Source organism: Ambystoma mexicanum, chromosome 3p (genome assembly GCF_040938575.1).
Source record: "Ambystoma mexicanum isolate Mex_15411 chromosome 3p, UKY_AmexF1_1, whole genome shotgun sequence".
Lineage (NCBI taxonomy): Eukaryota > Metazoa > Chordata > Amphibia > Caudata > Ambystomatidae > Ambystoma > Ambystoma mexicanum.
The window spans coordinates 586,237,106-586,260,239 of NC_090925.1; the positions used below are offsets into that span (position 1 = coordinate 586,237,106).

Consider the following 23,134-nt stretch of genomic DNA (forward strand, 5'->3'; position numbering starts at 1 on the left):
GGCTGACCTAGCACATCCCGAGTTTAAACGTTTTCTCAGGCAGGGAACACATTTTTTGTTTACCTCAATCTGCTATATGAAGGTAACATTACAGATTGTGTGCATGTATTACAACCCATACTCGGGCACCATAAAAGGCGCGCGGTCGGTAAAAATTGGCAGATTTGAACATATGCCCTGTCCTAAGCGGTCGGTAAAAATTGGCAGATTTGAACATATGCCCTGTCTTAAGAATTACCACAATACTCACAACGAGCCCCTGGATGAGATTTAAAATGATGGCGTTTTATCTGTTGAGCCTGGCAAGGCTGCAGCTGGGAAAGGTCGAATCCAGTTTTAACCTGTTCTCTGAACCATAAAATAAACTGACACGCAAAGTGAACAGGCTCAATAACAAATGATAAAGGAGCATGCGCAGATGGCAACGGCCAAAACAACTTCCTCTTTGCGATTGTAACTAAACTAGACGATGTATACAGGAAACGGGAAGAACGGTGACACGATTATTAACCAACGACACAACCTAAAGCACCCATGCCACCCCCCAGACAACCCAAAGTGACGAATGTTCCTCAGGTATTGTGATAAAGTGACAGGCGCCATCGGTGTCGCGTGCGGCTCTTCAGGGCAGAGTGGCCTTCATTTTATGGAAAGGAGGTGTGAATTCAAACTGAAACCCTGCAGTAAAAGGCCCTGTTTGAGTTTCTAGCCTGCCAGTTACTATGGCTACACCCGGCTTGTAGACTGGTTTCCAGAAGGGATTGGTTACTGTTTAACATCTCCACCCACATTAGGCCTGATTAAGAGAATCAATAAGATAACAAGCAGGGCACGCCACCCTCCCATTTTACAATACCTCGCTGCTTTTACACAGAAGGACTATTTTTGTCGCGCTTTCTCAGTTTTCAGTCAAATGTTTTACTAAATTGGCAGCAGAGACATGGTCAACGTAAACGCCCAGGTTATTTCGAACATGGATATTCCCTATGGTGAGTACAATTGCTACTGCATGTTTGTTATTTATCCGATTTCTGTATTTGGTGGACGTGACCCGCGGGGAGCGCGGTTATCTTAGTTGCGTAACATGTGCGTCGCAAGGAATATGCTGTGAAATATTTGGTACATTTTCAGCTTTACGGAAACTGAAATGTAGACCTATGAGTTGCCATTGCTTGTTTAATGTATTTTAAAAACAAAAATCTCAGATAGTGGTTAGGTTTTTTGGCCTGTTTAGAAATTGTGAATACGCGTAACGTAATCCTGGCATTACGTAACTATGCTATGCAGTGTTTGATCAGGGTTCAGGTGTCTGCCGGTGTACGCAAGCTTTCCATACAAGGACCTTAGCCGGTCAGTTTCTGGAATAGACTTTGAACTGTTTTCATGTGAACAGTGGGGCTATTCCAAGCTGCTATCAGACACGCGTGTAAAGGTGTAGGAAACAAAACATTTCTTGTGACGCTAGTTTATTTACATGTTGGTGGGTCGAAAGTCCAATACCCAAAGGGTTCGGACTCCATTACACCAAAGCTGAATATTAAGAAATTACACCAGTTTTAAGTTGCATTGACATTGAAAATTCTAAGTGATCAAAAGAGTGTAAGGGTAATGGAAAGTCTACCTGAAAGTTTACCATCAGAATTGTCCTTAAAGTTATCAGTAAAGTTCGAAAATGAAATGGTGTGAGTTAGCATACTAATCAAGTCCTGTTGTATTTAAACCTTTCATTGGTGTGGTGTCATTTTGCAGCAAAGATAGGTCCGATGCGAAGAATTTACTACAGTGAATCATTTCTTGCATGTAGACAATGTTGTGTAATACGAGGACTAGAGTTTAAATGCAGGTAAATGCATTCTGTGTTCAGCATGCGTCCACCTCATTCAGTTTTGGTTTTGTGTTGAGACGGCATATGCACTCTTAGTCGGAAACTAATCCTTCAGCCACTATTCGATCTGCGGTCAATCCTGTATGCATTGTCTCCACATGTTTTTTGCCACGTAGTCTTTTATCTAAAAAGCAAACAAGATGTCAGCAAGAAATGAAGGTTAAGTAGGAATGATGCGTTGTCACCATTCAAATGTAAGCAGAAAGCGGGTTGGAAGGAATAAGGAAACACACTTTGTTTTTTTGCTACATTATAAACATGTATGTTATTGTACGTGCTTAAGGACTGAAGACAGCAAGCAAATGTAGGAGGCAGACAGTTGAAAAGAAAAGACAAGTCTTGGCACAATTTTAAAGTCTTTACAAAGGCTCTGCAATTGCTGTTTTATCTCAAAGATGTAGGAGATGGTTCCTAAAGAATTTAATAGAACTTGCCCCTGATTTAAACCTATATTGGGTGGTTCAATTCACAAAAAAGTTACTATATTACACAAAGTAAGTCATGAGTAAGTCTGAGTTACTCATAGCAACTTCTTTGTGTTCCAAATAGCCCTATCCAGGTTGAAGTTTAAGTAAGTCTGAGTTACTCATAGTAACTTATTTATGTTCCCAATAGCCCTATCCAGGTTGAAATCAATAGTAAGTCTGAGTTACTTATAGCAACATCTTTGTGCTCCCAATAGCCCTATCTAGATTGAAGTCAATAGTAAGTCAGAGTTACTCATAGCAACTTTTTTTGAATTGGCTCCCCCCTTCCTCAGTGAGTATTTGCAAACCCACATCTTTAGTTAATCCCTTGATTCTGGGGTGGCAATGCTTCGATACATTGTGCAGGCATTTTTGCGTGTTATTAGATTCATCACGCACATTGTTTCGTTCCTAGTGATTAAATAACTCCAATTAATGAAAAGCGTTACTTTTGAATGTGCACAAACAGCAAACACATGGGACGTATTACAATTATGTTTCTTTTTAACATGTTCTGCACCCGCACACTAGAACGACAGTGGTTACCTTGCAACCATACATAGCAAATGAATTACATATGAGGAAGGAAATGTACTTGGGGGGGAAAAGACCAGGCGGAGATGAGCTTATAGTTGTCAGTAGTTATCCCGGAGACCTGAAAACCAACGATGACAGAAAAACAATGCACCCTGGGCTTAAGTGTGAGAAGTGCCCATCCTCCACAGTTAAGGAGTAAGCAGTGATTGCTAGAAGGTATTCACAAATGTTCCATATTTTATGATTTCATATGCTAGAGATGTTTCAAATTATTTTGTTGATAGTTTCAATAAATATTGAACTAGGCACAGCATTGCAGCAGAGTGCTGTACAGTCAACATATACACTAAACATACAGCAACAGAAAGCACCAAGAAAAGAATTCAATATGAACAGCCATTTAGTATGCATGGCCCAAAATCCATTCACAAGATGGTGAGTTCTTCGCCCTATCTCATTTGGCATCAATTCCAAGCTACAGTACGAGATCGCTACTCTGAAAAAGTCCAAGTGAGTCATGCGCCCGGTCCAGCAGATTGGTATACTGGCGGTAAGAGAGATAGACTACAACCCAAAAGAGATCGAACACTTTTTACCACTATCTTTAACACTTTGCAACATTTTCTTCAATTAGTAAGGCAGTGCTGGGGAGCAGGACAAACTTAACATTTTCACCTGCTTTCCCGCTCTCTTTGACAAATGTGGCTGTATATCGCCAGCATATTTGTTTTATACTGGCACAAATGCACTGGATGCCTATGGAATATAACTGAATTTACCACAAGTAAAAGAAGACAAATTTAGGGTGACCAGTTTAAAAAATAAATAAATAAAGGGGACAGGCAATAGACATAGAAGTAGGACTACAGTAAACATAAACAGGACTCCGACAACACTGTGTAGTCCTACTTCTATGTCGCTGACCTTTTGCAGGGGTGTGTTCGCAGGTACACTCCTCTCATTGGAGGTGAGCGGCCAGAGAGGGGAAAGAGGAGGAAATGGGGGCGTGAGAAAAGCATTCACTCGCAGGAAGAGTAGTCCTCCAACCATCCAATCCCAGGACAGGGTTTATTAAATTAAAAAACTCTCGGCACCCAGGGACGGAGGGCGAAACCGGGACATCTAGTCACCATAGCAAATTCCATTGCAATCCATTGTGAATGCGTTCCGCAGTCGCTGATTGTGGCAGGCATTTCCACACCTCCACAAACGTAGTGGAAAAGTAAAGTGTAAAGGCAATTATTTCTCCTGTGTTTTACACTTTACATCTCTAACACATGGCAGAGAAGCTAAAGAAAGAGGTCCCCTTAGTTACATTCATGTTGCAAGAGAAAATGGCCTCACTGTTTTCCAGGGACAGCACCAAAACTTTAGGAAAGCTCTGAAAAATCGCCTATTCACCCAAGCTCAGTTGTGAAGCCCGAGGCCCCTGGTTCCGTTGTTGCAAGCGCATCTTTGTCAGAGAGGGTAGATAGCGGACTGGGCAAAATATGAAAGAAATACCAAAACGTAGAAAACCGAGATTATGTATTTATTTATTGCAATTGATCAAATGCCTTCTGGACCTTAGCCTACCTGAGACTGATATTGCAGGAAATACAGTGTCTAAAATCTTCAGGGGTGAAGCTGGAAGGAGCATGTGCAATACTTCGTGAGGACATTAATCCGGGAAAAAGCAACACAGCCAAGAAGACATTTCTAAGCGAACACGTGGGCTGGCTTAAGTAAATCTGTCAATCCAGTTTTTCCAAACAAGTCGAGTCAAAGAAAGCCTTTTCTTGACACATGTAGCTCACGCCCTATTGCTCAATCGCAAACACATTACCATTGTATGCATCATTTGGTTTCTCATGGCAAATGTATCCATTCGGGAGAGAACTAGAGAGAAGCGAGGACCTTTGTGCAGACATGGAGGGGGGAACAGGGCGGGAACTGCTTCCCTAAGACTTCTGTTCTAGTGCCCTTCTCAATTTGCTCCTTAACCACTATCTCACCGCCACTCCCCAGGTGTCTCTTTCAATCCACACCCCTCTTCATCTTCACTCCTTACTTTTTCCCCCGCTGCCTCCCTTTCCCTTTTTTCCCATAGCGCTTTGAAATGTCCTGATGGCAGTAATAGGCACTATGCAAGTGAAGTAACCCTTATACATACAGACATACAGGCCTGCATGCAATGGAAGAGAAGACCAGTGGCTCTCGCAGCCAGAAAGCAAGGGTAGAGCCGAGATTGTCGGTATGTGTGTATTTGATGGTTGGAGAAAATATGTAGGATGTACTGTATAGTGAAAGATCGTGTGGATGAGTTGCTGACAAACCTGCCAGTCACCAGTAGAATAATAGGCTGCTTCATGCTTGGGGATATGTGGTGTGGGTAGTCGACCTTCAGGATCAAAAGAAGCCCAGGAAGCTAGAAACGAAGGGGCTGGCCTGTAGGACAAGCACTGACAAGGCTACAGAAGACAATGTTCACAATATGAGGACAAGCAGTGGCGCGATGTTGAAAAGTCACAAAAAGCATCAGCCACCCAGTTCTTGGGGGTGAGATCTGAAAGAGGAAGAAGGATCAGAATTCCTCATAGGTACGATGTTCAACACATTGGGTCTCATTACGACCCTGCCGGCCCGGAAACAACGGTGGCGGTAAATCCGCCGCCACCGTTGTTTCTGGACCGGCTGATTCCGAGTTCTGCAGGCGGGAGGTGTCACTCCCGCCAGGTCAGACCACCACGGCTACCGCTGGACTCGTAATGAGGCCCATTGTCTCTGCTAGCTTTCAACAGGGTTTCCACATTGCACACAAACTAGTGAGTAGAATGAAGCAGCCCCACATTGCTGGGGGGGGGGGGGGCATAAACAATAAATGAGCCTATGATAACCAAAGTAAAGAGAAGAATAGGAAGAGCATTGGTAAGCTTTTGGGACAAATGTGATAGGCTCCTTCTTTGATGTGTTTAACGTCTCTCGTTGACACACACCTACAATCAGAGAATTGTTAAGAGTAGTTTGTCACTTGAGCAAAGACATTGGGCCTCATTATAGGTCCGGCAGTAACCTTGCCAGTGCTACCGGCGCCTTGCCGCCGGACCCATAAAATATTACCAGCGCCTGACTTCCGGTTACCACTGGGCTATTCCAAGTCCGGTGGCTGGGAAGTCAGGTGGCTCGTAATTTTGTTGTCCTCATTCCCATGGAGTCCTCAAGGACTCCATGGGAATGGGGACACAGGAACACTGGCACCATTAACAGCGGTGCCAGTGGCCCCGTGAGAACTCTGTGAGCGGGTTCCATCTCGCCCGGCAGGTCTGACCGTGGCGGAGGGGACGGCACCTGCCCTCAAAATTGTAGTGTGCCGGGCCAGAAACAATGCCTTCTAGGCTTACCAACATTGTTGTTTCCGGACCGGCACTATTGTAATGAGTCCCATTGATCGGAGTTCTAGAGTGAAAGCCACGTGTGTGGAGGTGGAAGGAAAAACAAAAACAAAAATAGCTTATTAGGTTTCAAATTGCAGATTTCACTGGATCTCAAATTCATAGAAAACACCCATCACTCATCCCCAATTTAAGGCCTCTTTAGACTATCCACCTTTTTACCCCTTTCCTCACAATGTCATTTGATCCCCCCAAAACAGCCCCCTCCAAGCAACATGCCTACATGAAACAGAAAAATGTTGTCCAAAATGGAGTTCCAAAGCTGCTACATCAAACCTGTTATTAACTGGCCCTGTCATGGGTGGCATGTAGATCTTGACTTTCTGTTCTTTCTGTTTAGTGATGGTGTTAATCAGGCGATTCACCTTTGACTAAGCAGAGGCCACACTCATTGTGCCCGCCGGTTCAGGATCAAAAAGTGCCAACTTAAAAGAACCACTACAAGGCCACGAAAATGGAGGACTCCCCTACTATAGATAGTGGACTCTCCTCCTCACTATTCTGTGGTTGTGAGCAGCACCTAGACATCTGCACCCCGCCCCCCATTATGTACATGAGCTGGTGCTGGCTCCTGTGCATGCAAGAAGTAATGTACTTTATTATTTTTGTATTTTATTGTTTAAGGCGCAGACTGAGCCAGAAAGCAGCGGACCGCTGTACAGGGTGTGGGTAGCTACCATTTGGGCTGCTGTCATTTCAGACTAGTGCGGTACTGTGAGTTGTGGTCTGTTCGTCAGTATGTGTGTCTACTGGAGAAATCTCACGATTAGGCTAGAACATCTTGCCCTCTGCCCAGAGACGCAGGACATGCAAAGTGAGTTGTTGGCCTTTGTTAGTCTTTTCTGGGCCATTTCTTACCTTTGTTCTCAATAGCCTTTTCTTGGTCTGCCCTGTCCTGCTCTGCTATCTCCTCCCCCAGTCTGCCATATCTCTTAAACTCCCCACTTCCCACTCCCCAACATAGTGCATTCAAGAGGCTCTCAGCTTGTTCATCTCCTGCCCCTGGCTGTGCCCTGTCTCCTCATGATATCGTTATCATTTAATCCCACCCTGCAGCTCTGCCATCCAATTATGGGGCTGTATATGTCTCACAACACTGGTGCTATGTGATGTCATGTTAAAAGAGCTTTCTAGAACACATCTTAGACAAGTGGGTATCGTGGCTCTATGGGAATTTTATCATGAAGAAGAGCAAATGGGTGAAACAATGCAAGAAAGGGTAAGCTAGAAAAGATATGTTTTAGCGCTTTCCGAAAAACAAGGTAGTCCGTAGTTGCTCAAGGGGCCAAAGGGCGAGAATTCCATAACCCTGGAGCCGCAACAGAGAAAGCTTGCCCACTGATTGTAGTTCTGGAAAATCAGGGCACACACAACAGCAGCTAGTTTGCAGATGGGAGATTCTGTGAGGCGGCATACTTAATGAGCTTCTCGTGCAGGTAAGGTGCTCCGGAGCCATAGAAGGCCTTATGGACCAGGCATAGAGACTTACATTTAATTCTGGCCTCCACAGGACGCCAGTGAAGATGCTGTAATACCGGCGGCGATATGTAGACGAATTTAGGAAGGCCTACAGCTAGGCGAGCAGCCGAATTGTGTAACACTTGGAGACGTTCTATTCGAAACTTGGGTTGAGAAAGCAGCGTTAGAAACAGAGACAACCAGACTCCAGAGGATTGCTGGAATATATGGGCACATTTTCCTCAGCATTCAAAGTTTAGCATGGCCCGAACTACATCTAGCATTGACCTGAGGGGAAGCAGAAAAAGATGAAGCCATTTTTACTCCTATATTTTTCACCAGAGAGACTGGAGTAGGTAGGGAGCCAAGTGATGAAGGCCAAAAGTCACTGGTCTAGAGTGATTGGACAGCTGGAGATCGCCCGAGAACCATAGCCTCAGTTTTCTTGGTGTTCAGCTTCAGCCAATTGGTATTCATCCATCTGCCAATATCAACTAAGCAGTTTCTGAGGCAGGTAGCCATGAAATCCTGGTCTCGTTTGATTCTGAGAATAAGTTGTGTATCGTCTGCATAAGCATAACCGACACCCGTGAGAATGGATCAGTTTAGCAAGAGGAAGAACATAAACATTAAAAGAGCACAGGGGAAATGGCTGATCCCTGGGGAACTCCTCAGGTCAGAGAGGAAGGAGCAGAAAGGAAAGGAGTAAAAGAAAGCACCTGAGCCCGGTCAACCACAAAAGACCTAAACCAATCGAGGGCCAGTCTGACAATGCCAATTTCTTAAGACAGTGACACAAAATAGAACAACCAATTGTGTCAAATGCTGCAGAGAGGTCTAATAATATTAGCAGACCTACTCCACCCTGATCAAGGATTATGGTCAGATCGTCGATGACAGACACTAACTAGCACTGACTCTGTTCCCTTTGCTGGGCGAAAGCTGGACTGAAATACATCATGAATGGATGACTGTTCTAAAAAACCCCTAAGTTTGGGAGTGACTATTGCTTCCAATGCCATCATCAGGAAAATCAAAAGACAAATTGGTCAAAAAGGTCCCAAAACTGTGGGATCCAAGGTGGGTTTCTTCAGAAAATGTGAAACTATAAATAGCACGTTTTAAAACTGATGGAATGAACCCAGAATTCAGGGAATGGTTAAGTGTTGTAGTAAGCAATTCAGAACCAAACTTTTTAAATTATCTTTAGGGGAACTGGGTCCAATGGGTAGGAAAATTTAAGTTGCTTAACAACTTTAAGAACCTGGTCCTACATAACATACATCCACCCTCCCAGCACTATCTTTGTGATAATGGAGGGGAGAAGAGGAAACCCCAGAGGAAGCGGAAATGTTCTCTCTATTCTTAACAGTTGGGTTAGTAAAGAAATCAGAGAGAGAGTCACACATAGCCTGTGATGCTGGGAGCGTTACTATTGCAGAGGCTGGAGAGGAAAATCCTCGTAAAACTGAAAAAAGTGCTTTAGGCTGATGGCTCGCAGCAAGGATGCGTTCCGAAAAGTATCTAGTTTTGGCCTCTAGGGTATCAAATGAGGTAGGGTCAGCAGTGCAGGAACCTTGACCCTTGTCTGTGCCCATTGTCCTAAGTGGAGACCTACCACTGTAACAACCCCTTTTGCCCACCCCTACTTTCCCAGTCTACTTGGGAGATACCCATGTTATCCTGGATGTATTCTGGCATCACCACAATGGTATCCAGTGATGAAGTCGACTGGGAAAAGGACATCACAGGGACACAAATATTCCAGGGCTGGAGTATTAATAAATGCGTGTCATAGAATAAGGCTTTTAGGGTTGCCGGGAAATACATTTCCTACCTAGCAACTTTTTCCCCGGGGATATTTTCACATAGAAACACAACAACTAGTCGACTCTCCAGAACTGCAACGTCCTCTGGGGACACCATGGTAATTTCCCATTGGAGTGTGGTCCAATGGGAAAGGAAAATATATATATAGGCCTGACATATCGGGTAAAGGACTACCACACTTTATCAACAATGAGTCAATGAACTCGAAGTCTGTGGCAATATTGCACCTACCTGGCTGCGTTCACACTTTATGTATGATACATGCCAGAGCAGGGCAGGTCCAATGATAGCAGGGCCAAGGTATGGGCACTACCCTGACCATGTTCTGCAGTGCAACCACATGTGCAAGGCAAATGCATGGATACATCTACCTTGGTGATCATAGCACAATGTACAATGGCACGTGAAGGAATAGATGCAGAAGGAAGGGTCCAGGCTAGCAGTCCCTGAAGTGAACGAGAAAGTGAACGAGAAACTGTGCTCCTGACTTCTCCCCCATCACCAGCTTCCTCTCCATAAGGGTTTCCAGTCAACTCGTCGAAAAAAAACTGGTCGACTGCAATTTGGTCGACGCAATTTGGTCGAAAACCAAATGGTCGAATTTTTTTTTTATTTATATATTTATTTTTCGGGTTTTCGTTTAGTTAAAAAAGTGGTTTTTAGAGAGAAAAGGGGTTGGGGGGGACCCCCCCAAAAAAAAAAAGGTTAAAATAAAAAAAAAAAAACTTCGACCATTTGGTTTTCGACCAAATTGGTTCGACCATTTGTCTGGTCGACCAATTTTTTTCGACCAAATGTCTGGCAACCTCCATAAGCCACCCCCACATGGCTCAGTACTGCTGTCATGACATACAGGTCCTCCCACTTGCACTTGGTTGACACACAATCCTGTGGAAAAGATGCTTGATGACAATTACATTTTTAATCAGTCAACGTGTGCCGCTCTGGACACGTATCAACAATGGGTGACCATGTATTCCCATTTGATGCATTTTCCCATAGCCTGTCCGATACCGCCCTTTGCATACATGCGCTTGCTCCTCCTCCTCCTCCTCATCCGATTCTCGATGGGTAGGCACACCTGGTGGTATTTAATTTTGAGCTTTAAAGCACTCCTGAATACCTACGGCCGGGAGGATAGTTTAGGGGCAAGGTGTTTGTCTCGGAAGCAAGACAACGTAGAGCAACACAGGTTCAAATCATGGGCCCGCGCTTTGAGTCTGATCTCCGGTTTTACGTGTTTTATAAAAGGTTAATTATTAATGAATACCTATACCTGCATGCAAAGGTGCCAATGAATCTCTTCCCCGTTCTTCTTCCACCATGACATGAGGTTGCATGATTCGGGATAGTGACCCAGCCCTTCAGCTTTGCTTATCTTTGACATGTTCTGGCACCTCTCTGAGCTGGTGTGCCACTGGTGTTGTGTCTCAGGATGTCTTGAGAAGGTCCATTGGCTGCAGCCTGGGCTTACAGGTGGATCTCATCAGTGGTCTGGCGTGGGCATGAATATCAAGTTTGGTCATGTGCAGTTTCTATTGATGATTGGAAGGAGGACCAGTCAGTGAAGTATGTCCAGCACTGCACGGTTCTGATGGTGACTCGACGACAATGGCCTCTTGAAATGTTAAGTTCCATGGTTCTCTTCCCACCGAGGGTCAAGGGCAGTGGTCCGGGTTAGCCTGCAGGTCTGGCTCCAACATGACTGCTGCAGGTGTGAGGTATATGGCTATGAATGGATTTGAACCCGGTGGCATGCACTGTGGACTTGCCGTATGCGAATGCAGGTGGATTGCAATGTTGTTGTGTGCAGGGTTTATGACTGAGTTAACCAGGTTCCATATGTTAATACCCCCGCAAAAATATCACCATACAAAAATATCGGCATATTTTTCTGGCGATATTAAGCCATGGAACCTGTGGGGGACACCCCCGCAACCGCGATAATTTTTCTAATGGAGTGAGGGTCACCCGCACAACCCCCAGTCCTAAGAACCCCATAAATTATCCCCACTAATAATATTGCCTATGGCCTTACCCCGCGACCATATATATGGTTATGTTATTGGTGGGGATAATATTACCTGATACCGTTAAACATCCCTGTTCTGTTGTCACACGGTCACCAGCTAGGTGAATGATTACTATTTGCAGATTGATGACACGTGTAATGGATCTCCAGATGTGTGTAAGGCAATGGATCTCCAGATGAGTGGGAGGCACAGGTTTTCTGTCATGGAAGGTAAGTTAGGACATCCTGCCAGGGCTATGGTTGGCTCTGGCATGGCTGTTCGTACATGTCCTACTCGACTGGGCATGGCAGAATGGGCTGTGTTGTGATCCATGCTCATTCCGTGTTGACAGCAAGTTGATGGATCATTTATCTAGCATTTTCTCACATAACCTTTTGAATGTTTCACACTCATGTATGGGTCTTCCCTTGTGGGTGCACAGCATGTATGTTCTTTTGATATGCAATCATGGCCTTCAAGTGGTCTATTCTCAGGGTTGCATTTGCTCATGGCTTTGTGAATGCCTCATTAGTATCGCCCTATGTAACACATATCCATGTACCCCTATATGAACACCGATCGATAAATGTCACTAAGTTCCTATGTAACAGCGCCACAATGCCTGAGGGGTGCCTGCACGCTTTATAAATGCAAATAAATAAATAAATAAATAACATTCTTTGTGGGCGCATTGACTTCCTCCATCTTTTTCTCCTTGTTAGATTTTGTGTGCATGTTGGCCTTAGACCTTGAAGCTGCAGATTACTCCATGCACGCATAGGAGTGTGGTGAAACTTGTACAAAGTTATTTGTTGTCTATAGTACACAACGTTTGCGTGCTCACCTTGCCACAGCTTGTGTAGCATGTTCACGTTTCTTTAGGAAAGATATTGGGAAGTCGCAATAACTGATTTTGAAATGTATGTTAATGATATTAATACTGAATGAGTGCCAGAATGGTCCAAACGATAGCCACGTGTGTTAAGAACGTGTTCAGGTGCCAGATCACAGTTCCAAATGCCAGCCAGGCAGACTCCGCCTTTCCTCCATCCTAAACTGATAAACTTGAGTATATAAACTTTGGAGATTGTGCCACCACACAATGTACCTACATCAGAAAGCGCTTGATACAAGAAAATAACATATCATCAGTATGGTGCAGGTCTAGAACTCAGTCCCTCCAAACTAGGGTTGTACAACTAGTCAGTAAACCCCAATAAAGAGCATAAGGCTTTAGTCAGGAGAGGTGGTTAGGAAGCATAACCAGGTGCAGTGAAAGTATTGAGGATCAATTTTGCCAATAGACTATACAGCAACCATGATAGATGCTAACTCAGTGTATCAGACAGTGTTGTCCTCAGTGGGAAGGTTTGACTCTTCACGTCCTGGTGCCACTGTTTAGCTCACTGCCTGTTTAATTCTTTTCATCTAGGCCATTTGAATGGAGGGCGTCCTAGACACGAGAGAGTGGACCAAACGTCACAGGCTTCTGCAGAGTTTATTTTCAGCTTTGCATTTTTGAAGAAAAAAAACAATTTGTATTTTTGTTCTGCAATTTCAATGCAGGCTTTGTATTTGTATTCATTCGAAGGAGAGGGGGTTCAAATGCGATCAGAAATTACTTACAGTAACACATTTACACAAGACAGAGTAATTCCCTAGTACTGTACAATAGCACATAGATGAGAACAAGCTGTGAGCCAGTTCATGAGAGTGTGAAAAAAGTGGGAGTTAGACCAGGCAAAAAGAAACAGGTGTGTTACAAAGGTAACATTGACCTAAGGAGGGCAAGTGCTGCAATCTAAAGAGGAGCACTGAGCAAATATTCCAAATGACATTGTAATTGGTTATTTATAGCACGCTTAATATCCAGAGGTTTCTAAGTGCGGACCCGGGGATCGAACCTGTGTTGCTCTACGGCTTAGCCCCTGAGCTATCCTCCCGGTGCCTTATCACGAATAATAGCAATCTGCATGCCTGTGGCAAAGACTATAAGCAAGTGATCTTATTGAATACAGGTGAGGATTCAGCACTTTCACAACAAATGTGGTTTATGGCAATATACAGTCAGTATAACGGGGCTATGAATCAGCCATAAAAATGCAAAATGCATTAACGGCCCTCAGCTGAAACTATATGTGCCAGACATGATCGCCATTGAACCGCCCTCTAGAATGAATGCAGTGCCCTGTCAAAGAAGTCCTCACAATGGTGTTCATTCTTCCTGTAAAAAACAAACCCCCTTCAATCCCAGGTCATAGCTTGAAGGGCCTGGTGCTTGGAGGCCCCGATAGGGTCCCTATGGAGGCCAGAAGAAGTCGCATTGAAGCCACACGATAGAACCAATGGGAGAATCCTGACCAGCGATGCTTGCAAAGACACTCCTGCCTCCCAGGGCTCAAATGGGCGTTGCATTTCCTGTGCGTTACCCACCTTAATAGGTACCCTACTCCTATGAGTGCTGAGCAGAACCTTGTGCAGACAATATACAATGCTATGAATGCTGAGCAGAGCCTCATGCAGGCAATGTACAATGCTATGAATGCTGAGCAGAGTCGCATGCAGGCAATATACAATGCTATGAATGCTGAGAAGAGCCTCATGCAGGCACTATGCAATGCTATGAATGCTGAGAAGAGTCACATGCAGGCAATATACAATGCTATGAATGCTGAGCAGAGCCTCATGTAGGCAATATGCAATGCTATGAATGCTGAGCAGAACCTTGTGCAGACAATATACAATGCTATGAATGCTGAGCAGAGTCGCATGCAGGCAATATACAATGCTATGAATGCTGAGAAGAGCCTCATGCAGGCACTATGCAATGCTATGAATGCTGAGAAGAGTCACATGCAGGCAATATACAATGCTATGAATGCTGAGCAGAGCCTCATGTAGGCAATATGCAATGCTATGAATGCTGAGCAGAACCTTGTGCAGACAATATACAATGCTATGAATGCTGAGCAGAACCTTGTGCAGACAATATACAATGCTATGAATGCTGAGCAGAGTCGCATGCAGGCAATATACAATGCTATGAATGCTGAGCAGAGTCGCATGCAGGCAATATACAATGCTATGAATGCTGAGAAGAGCCTCATGCAGGCAATGTACAATGCTATGAATGCTGAGCAGAGTCGCATGCAGGCAATATACAATGCTATGAATGCTGAGAAGAGCCTCATGCAGGCAATATGCAATGCTATGAATGCTGAGAAGAGCCTCATGCAGGCAATATGCAATGCTATGAATGCTGAGCAGAGTCGCATGCAGGCAATATACAATGCTATGAATGCTGAGCAGAGCCTCATGCAGGCAATGTACAATGCTATGAATGCTGAGAAGAGCCTCATGCAGGCAATATGCAATGCTATGAATGCTGAGCAGAGTCGCATGCAGGCAATATACAATGCTATGAATGCTGAGCAGAGCCTCATGCAGGCAATGTACAATGCTATGAATGCTGAGCAGAGTCGCATGCAGGCAATATGCAATGCTATGAATGCTGAGAAGAGCCTCATGCAGGCACTATGCAATGCTATGAATGCTTAGCATTCATAGCATTGCATATGTTGCTGTGCCCTCAGTTCAGAACCCCATCTTCTCAGCCTCGTGCAACAGTTTATGTAGAACCCCGATCCTTTCATCTATTTTTCTGTGTACTAACCATGTACTAACACTCTATATGTGCATCATCATGGCATCTTTCATTGCTATGTTAGCATTTCTTGCGATTGGAATATTTCTATTTCTCGATGCAGGGGCTTCTGACCCAATGGCATAAAACTGACCCTTCCCCCCTATACTCCCACATGGCATGTAGTTTCTGAAAGGTGAACCTTGCCCTCATATTTAAATAGCACATAAGTCAGTCGACCTTTTCTACATATTACCATGTGTTTTTGTGTCCTGCATAGATAGGAGGAAGGCTTGCCATGTCCATCAACAGCACTGTGTGCAAGGTGTGTCTCGGCCATCTGGTTGAGGGTGTAAATGAAGGACAGCCATTACAACCCTGGCAGGCCCTGTATTTTCCCATTGCCAGGGGCTGGAAACCTTTACTCCCCATTCCCATTGAGCCCATTCAGAATGGTGCCGGTGCTACTGGCAGTGTCTGCTATGGGTGCCGGTACGCCCGCCAGGGTGAAAAGGCACCCTCAAGCAGAATTCGTAGTTTGCCGATCCGGGTACTAAGGTACAAGCTTACCAGTACCGTAGTTATCAAACCGGCAAACTTGTAATGAGGCCCATTGTCTAAACGGGTATGCTCTCCTATGAATTATGTTATATCTAATGTTTGCACTGTACTGCATGCAGAAGTAATGCTCTTTTAGGAGCGTTTCTCAAGCCCACAATCTCTAGTAACCTTCATGAAGAGAATGCACTTATTTTTTGGGGTGTGTCCCCCTCCAAACCCAAAAATGTTTAACCCTTTACCCCACCCCTAAATGCATTCTTTATAAAAAAAAACTGTTAATTAAAAAAGTCGACATATGTTCATTCTTTATTAAATATTTCGGTATAAAGACTGCATACCGTGGTGATTGTGATGTGGACAATTTGGCTAATAAGTCTTTGCAGTGCCTGTGACTTTCCATTGTAAGTAGGTCAGGCCGGAAGGCAACACTAAGGAAAGTGTGCATGGGTACTCCGCCAAGCGGGCCAAGGGAACCGAGCCTCAGAAGCATGCCAGGGCATATCTCTTTCAACCCCCCATTGTACTGATCTGCCACGCTATAAAGAAGGGCCTTCCTAAGAGGGGTAGGGTAACCAGGAAGCCAGTGGAACAGAGGGTTTGGGGTTGGGAGCAGCACATGTAAAGGGGTTGGGTGGGTGGTCAGGGTAGACCGACATGCTGGTGCAAAGGGTAATGTGATGGGGTGCTTCTGGGTTGTATTCTATCTTGTCTCTTCGATCAAAACATATTTCAGCTTAGATGTAACTTGCCCTATTGACCTGCAGGTCAGTGCGAGCCTGGTGGGGAGGGAGGTGAGGGCACAATGTTTACCTCCCCTACATCCTTTTCATCTTCCTCACGTGTGGCCTTTATTCCCTCGACATCTTTAATGATTCATTATTTTTCCCAGGTGAGCAAGGTACGCTGTGCACCAAAGCTCTGCCCAGCAATTAAAAACACGAACACATGCCTAACAACATTAAAGCTTGAGCTAGGATGCCATAAATACGTTTTCAAAACCCAGCCACAGGCCCAGATTATATAAGGAATACTGTCTGCCACGGTCTGCGGTAATTCTACCCACCAGACTGTAAACCCTGGGCACAGTAGGATTGCAGAAAAATTATCCCAGTCCCAGCAAGCAATAGGAACACGTCTGCAGTGCCACGTTTACCGCGTGTCTGGCCATTGAGATCTGGGACCAGATCTATTGTGGGTTCAATTTTGCACAATGCTAGCACTACAGTAAACATTGCTTACGGTGAAAAATATTTGCTTTCAATGCATTTTTACACCAGGGCAAATATTAGCACTAAATCAATATTTACCCTGTTTTAAAAACGGATTAATGGAAATAGTTTTTTGCACTAGGCAAAAGTTTACCCAGCGCTATTACAGTGCTATTAAAGTGCACTTACACCGATGCAACGTTTCTGCAATCTGTCCCCTGGTAGTGCATGGTCCTGACGGGCAAAAATGCCTCTGCCAGGAAAGGGATCTCTGTTGCCACCTCGCTGGCACAGTGAAGGTGTCACCTGGAGCCTCCCCACGCAACACAGGTCACATTGAGATGCTTGGTTGCTTCTCAAAAAGCATTCACTTTCAGACCAGCTCTGCTGCCCAAAAACTGCGAGTGTTTCCTCTCTGCAGAGATGACTTCAAAATGCCAGTCCATCATTAGAGCTAGCAGTGCAGGGAGGGTTTGAGGTGGGCTTTCACGATACATGTCATTCTGATAATGCTGCCGATACCGGGCTGAGGTTCCCGCCAGCGACTCCCCCCAGCCTTGCTGGTTTAACTATTGACTAATTAGTTACCTCCTCTAATGTAACTGGGCCCAATGAGGGTTCTTAAAGAGACAGGAAACAGATTCCTATTGTTGAAATGAAAAGTAGAAGTTCTGCAAAACCTCAGCACTCATAGTAGGTGGAGAGAGTGAAAGAGTGTTTGGTGTTGCTATTGCTACATTGTTTCTTTGGACGGAAGAGAAGAGGAGAGTCTTTCTGCTATTTTCATTGTGGAACACTGGTTTCACTTTTAAAAACCCTTTCTGGGAGCTGAGCGGAGCAAGGCAGAGAGAGTGAAAGAGTGTTTGGTACAACATTGATCCATTGTTTCCTTGGACAGTGGAGAAGAGGAGAGTTTCTCTACTATTTTCATCATGGAACACTAGTTTCACTTTTAAAAAATCCTTTCCGCGAGCGGAGCGAGGCGGAGATAGTGAAAGAGTGTTTGGTGTTCGGTGCAAGGTTGAGGTTGTCGATTTCCTCACCTCTTTATTTCATGAAACACCAGCGGTAATCCTCTGCTCCCCTGCCGATAAAAAAACCAGCAGACTGAGCTTCTTCCTATGCAGTAAGCCAGTAAGACCCTCTCCATATAATCAGAGCCTACCTCTGTTTGGAAACAGAACACCCTGGAGTTTTCCATTCTATCCTAAACTTACACTTTTTAACATTTAAATTGTGGTTGGTCTTTTATTAAAGCTTAAGAATATTATGGGCAAAACAGTCTTTGTTTAGCCTGGACCTTTGTCTATATTTGTTGGTGCGAACAAGAGTGCGAGTGGAGTGTGATTAAAGCTGTCGGGCTGGTCACCCTGCTAATACTGTGCTGTGCCTCCGCAGAAATTCTGGAGTTACCACCTTAGAGCGTATGCCTTGCATCAATTATTGTAGGTACCATAAGATATTGTAAAAAATTGCACTGGTTTCTAGGCTTTGTTGGTTTTTATTGGTCTTCCCTGCCACTTGCCACAGGCTCCTTTGTGCTATCTTTGCCCTTTTTGCTATGTACGCTGAAATGCCGGGAAAAATCTCTGGTAGAGTTACAAACTACAAGTCCCGTGAGGGGAAACCCTACGTGTAGGCTAATGGATACAAAAGAGCTGGAAATTCGAGAGTCCCAAGCCACAAGCCTCGAGGAGGCTGTACGACTTCCTGAACATGTCACTCTTGGTGTGGCCGCCCCAAGAAAGTTCTGTGGCTGCTGGACATACTAGGGCTTATTTTAAACCTACCAAAGCCAGTTGTGTGACTAGGGAAGTCAGACGCCATGATAACAATGATCAACTTCCCGCTGAGGTGCCGAATCAAATGGGTGAAGGTAGTGTGGCATCCAACGGGTCCTTCGGCGACATCGACGGAAACTCATTATTGAATTTATGTTACTCTCTCCAAAATACAGTGCGATTCCCAATGTGAATCCAGCCACATTATGACAGTGGAAGAACTTGTCCAGAAGGGGCCGAGCACTTCTTCTCAGGAAAACCTCCCGGCTGATAAGGCTTTCCAACGTCTGTCAGCTTCTCCACAGATGTTTTTGACAGGATATCTGCCTCCAGGTAATGATTGCAGGGAGAACCTGGAGTCTATCCAGCATGACTCAGAAGAGGCGGATTTAGCGGAAATAGCTGACAAAAGTAGTATGCCGGTGTATGAAGAGTCGTCTCACACTGCTAACTACGTGTCTCGTGATGTGCTTCACTTTGCGATAAAAATTATTTTTAAATTATGTGGCTGCATAAATGAAGACGTGAAGAAACAAAGTCTGTTTATGAAGGACTTACAGTCTTTCATGTCGTCCCATTGCGCTATCGTTTCGGGTGGTGCATCTCCTTGTGCCCCCAACGACCCGCAGATTCTGCAGGACATGAACATCTCCATTGCTGTCTGAACACAGGACTTGGAGGTGTCCCAAGTCCCATCTGCAAGTTCCACCCAATCCCCTCTCACCTATAAAACACACAAGCAAAAGCAAAGAATCGCAAAACAAAAGAGGGAGGTGATTATGAAACCTACAATGAAAACTGCATCCTGCGACAATCTCATTCACCCCTTGACGATTGTGACTGTAATTAATCGCAAATTTAAGAGCAGGAAAACTAGGAAACAGGCCCTTCGCAAAAGTAAGATACAATCGCAGTAAGAGGGGACGTTGACCAGCTGGCTGCTTAAGGATAATGCCGCAAGTGGGTCTGACCTGGAGGCGTCTGAGGTCTGTCATAATGACCTGCAAGTGAAATCTGCTGAAATCACCTCTAGAAGATCGCCTAAGGTTGGGCCCCTTGTGACTCCTATGTTTGTACCAGCAACGGCTCTTCAGTCTAAAGTTGACCCCTAGTTTTAGACATATGTGTACTGTCTATCCGGAAGTGCCTGCGAAGTGTGGCTGTTGGGCTGTGTTCGCTGCTTCGCTGCCTCTTTGGATCTTTCTTCCCGCAGCGCCGTCGGCAAGAAGAAGGACTTGACCTGAATTTTGCGCTTAACGCGCACCTTACTGGATTGATGTGGACCTTCACACTGGCCACGCCTCCCTGAACCCGCCCGTTTGCCCGCCCACAAACCCACTGACCACTTCCTTATTTGCACTCGGACCCGCGCATCCGGCGCGCGCATCCGGAAGTGCCTGCGAAGTGTGGCTGTTGGGCTGTGTTCGCTGCTTCGCTGCCTCTTTGGATCTTTCTTCCCGCAGCGCCGTCGGCAAGAAGAAGGACTTGACCTGAATTTTGCGCGTAACGCGCACCTTACTGGATTGATGTGGACCTTCACACTGGGTATTTGTTGAGGACTCTGCACCCCATACTCTAGTGTCCGCGGGTTTCCCGCGGGTTTTGTATGTTGGGCAACCTAGTGACGCCATTCTTTTCTCTTTTCCCCTTTAGCCACGCCCCCCTGAACCCGCCCGTTTGCCCGCCCACAAACCCACTGACCACTTCCTTATTTGCACTCGGACCCGCGCATCCGGCGCGTGCATCCGGAAGTGCCTGCGAAGTGTGGCTGTTGGGCTGTTAGGCGGTAAGGTGGCTTGGTGGTAGGGTTACCTTTCGTGCCCTTAATATAGATTGCCAAATATTGCTTGGAGGGGGATATAGCGAGCTAAAGTGGTGTGATTGCATTGCCCTTTATTTCCTAGCCTATAATTGCAATCAGAACTGCTTTGGTCATGGCAGAGGGGCTTCGCAGCATAAAAAAAAAAGAGTCCCAAACTAATCCTAAAAAAACAGAGGCGGACTCCAATGTAGTAAAATCGTCCGCTGCAATGCCCTTAAATCGGCCTGAAAAAGAGATGAACAAAGAATTCAATCCCCTGCCTGACTCCAATCATAGCAGTACATTGTTGCCTGAAAATCTTACAATGGCCCTAAAATCAGAAAGCAATGTTGAGAATAAAGTTATTCTCACACCTGCCTCTTTTGAGTATAATAAAAATCAGGAATGGAAAAATAGATTGGATGCTAAGAAACTTGCTTCTTTGTCAACGAAATATACGACAGAGAATTTTCACTGTGATGATTTACAGAAATCTAATAAGGATGCCCCTGTCGATATAATCCCTGAAGACTTTGAGGAACAAATTCTCCCGAAAAAACGGTCGGTGGATATCGACTGTGCGACTCCTAAAACTACTTTGGCCGAAAAAAACATGGATTCCAAAATTAAACCAGTATACATGTCGGTCAAAGAAGTGAATGAAAGCTCCTCAAAGGATTGGGAAATTGTTGATTGTAACTCTGATCAGAGTCTTGATAGAGATGAAATAAAAAAAATAATGGGAATTGAGCAATTTGATCTGCGAACTGCAGATGTCTCCATATTAGCCCCGGCAATTGAAATAGAATTAGGCAAACGGATTCGTCTATCCAACGAACCCTCAACTCCAGTGAATAGAAGTAAGTATGGGATTGAGAATATGTTCCTATTTAATAATCCCAAGCATACACCTATTCTGTACCCTCACACTTTAGTGCACAGAAGGAAGCATGTATTCTGGGGGGAATTAACACTCCGAGTAATAACAACATAGGAGGGCCCTCCTTGATGGTAAATAGCTCCCCGATACTGGAACAACCAATCATCCCTACTTGCCAATATCCTTCTAGTCATGAAGGAAATAGAGTACCTAGTCTCGATTCCAACGAGTCCACTCACTGTAAGATTCGTCCACAGCCGAACTGTCCTACCTCTGAACAAGAAAAATGGAATGCCGAACTGCAGCACTCTTTCGAATCTTTTCCGGTCATGACCAGACTTCTTAATCTACTTGATAAAGGCCATGAGCAGACTCATGAGGCAATAAAATTCCTACAGATTCAAATGTCTGACCTCACGAGTTCTCTTGGTAAAATGGAGGGCATGTTATTTGCATGCCATATGTTTTCTTCCATCTTAAACAAAAAAGATTCGATGGCCCATGTTCAAACTATAGGCACTCAAACTAAATTGTTCTCAGAGGTAGTGACAGAAGAACCATCCATTAAATTAGAAAACAGTAAGGTTGTGAACCCAAAGGTAGTGAACTTGGAAAACACCAATGAATCTAACCTTGCTGTCTTGACTACCCTTGTAAAGGAAATGGCAACTAATCTTGCCACACTTTCCAAGTCAATCATCAAGGAACCGCTGACGACTCCGTGTGTAGAAGAAAGTGTTCCTCCAGACAGTCCTACAGCCTTAACTGATCTTATTGATCTAACTGGAATAGATCCTATCCCTCAGGAAACAATAGAAATACATGATAATGAAGAGGTGCATTATCAAACTCCGACCAATGCCCTTACTAGAAAACAAAGAAGGGCTTTGGCTCGGGCTCAAAAGAGAAATCTTCTAACCAAATTACAAAAGGGAAAACAGGAAAAAAAAACAAAGAACCAATCACGTGACAAAAATGATACTCATAACACACATATTAAAGATATTTGCAATCTTTCAGAGGGAGATAATATCATTGACTTAAATCAGTTGAGCGAGGAATCTAAGGCCCTGCTGAATCTTTCAGAGCCAGATTTGAATACTGCAACTATCAAAGCCCCCTGCAAACCTTTAATAAAAAACAAAAAAATTAATGAAAATGAGGACTTGTCTAATGAACCAGCTTGGCAAGAATCTAACAAATCACAATCTAAGGCAAACAAGGGAAAGGATAAAGAGGAGAGGGGACATATTGACCTCGGGGTGGCGGCTAACTCAACTGCAGGGCCCCCACACTGCGTTCAAACTGACCTCTCCAAATATTATCCAATGTTGAAAATTAAAAAAACAGCGAAAGTGATCTTGGGTAAAGCTAATGGACAAAGAGAAAATAAAATACTCACTTGTCCTAATAATCCAACTGAATCCCAAAATAAAAATTTGGAGGGTTTAAGTTCAAGCGAGCCGGAAGAACTAACCTCAGATAATAATGTTGACCCTAGTAAACAATTAATTACTCACGAAATTGAGAACTTAGTTCATCAAAGTACTAGCCCAAAGGTACCAATCTTGAGTTTGCAACGTCCACAAGTTAAGGAGTGCTCTAAATTGACCAATCTGAAATCCACTACGGATAATCAG

General features: G+C 44.5%; 1 protein-coding gene across 1 annotated transcript in view; it reads left to right on the forward strand.

Moving 5' to 3' along the window:
• Window positions 1–737: 737 nt before the first annotated feature.
• Window positions 738–23,134, forward strand: part of HNF4A (hepatocyte nuclear factor 4 alpha) — an 801,419-nt gene continuing 779,022 nt past the window's right edge. The window contains exon 1 of the mRNA XM_069651329.1: window positions 738–989. Within this exon, the coding sequence (XP_069507430.1) occupies window positions 941–989 (49 nt within the window). The 5' untranslated portion in view covers window positions 738–940. The remainder of the gene's footprint in view (window positions 990–23,134) is intronic.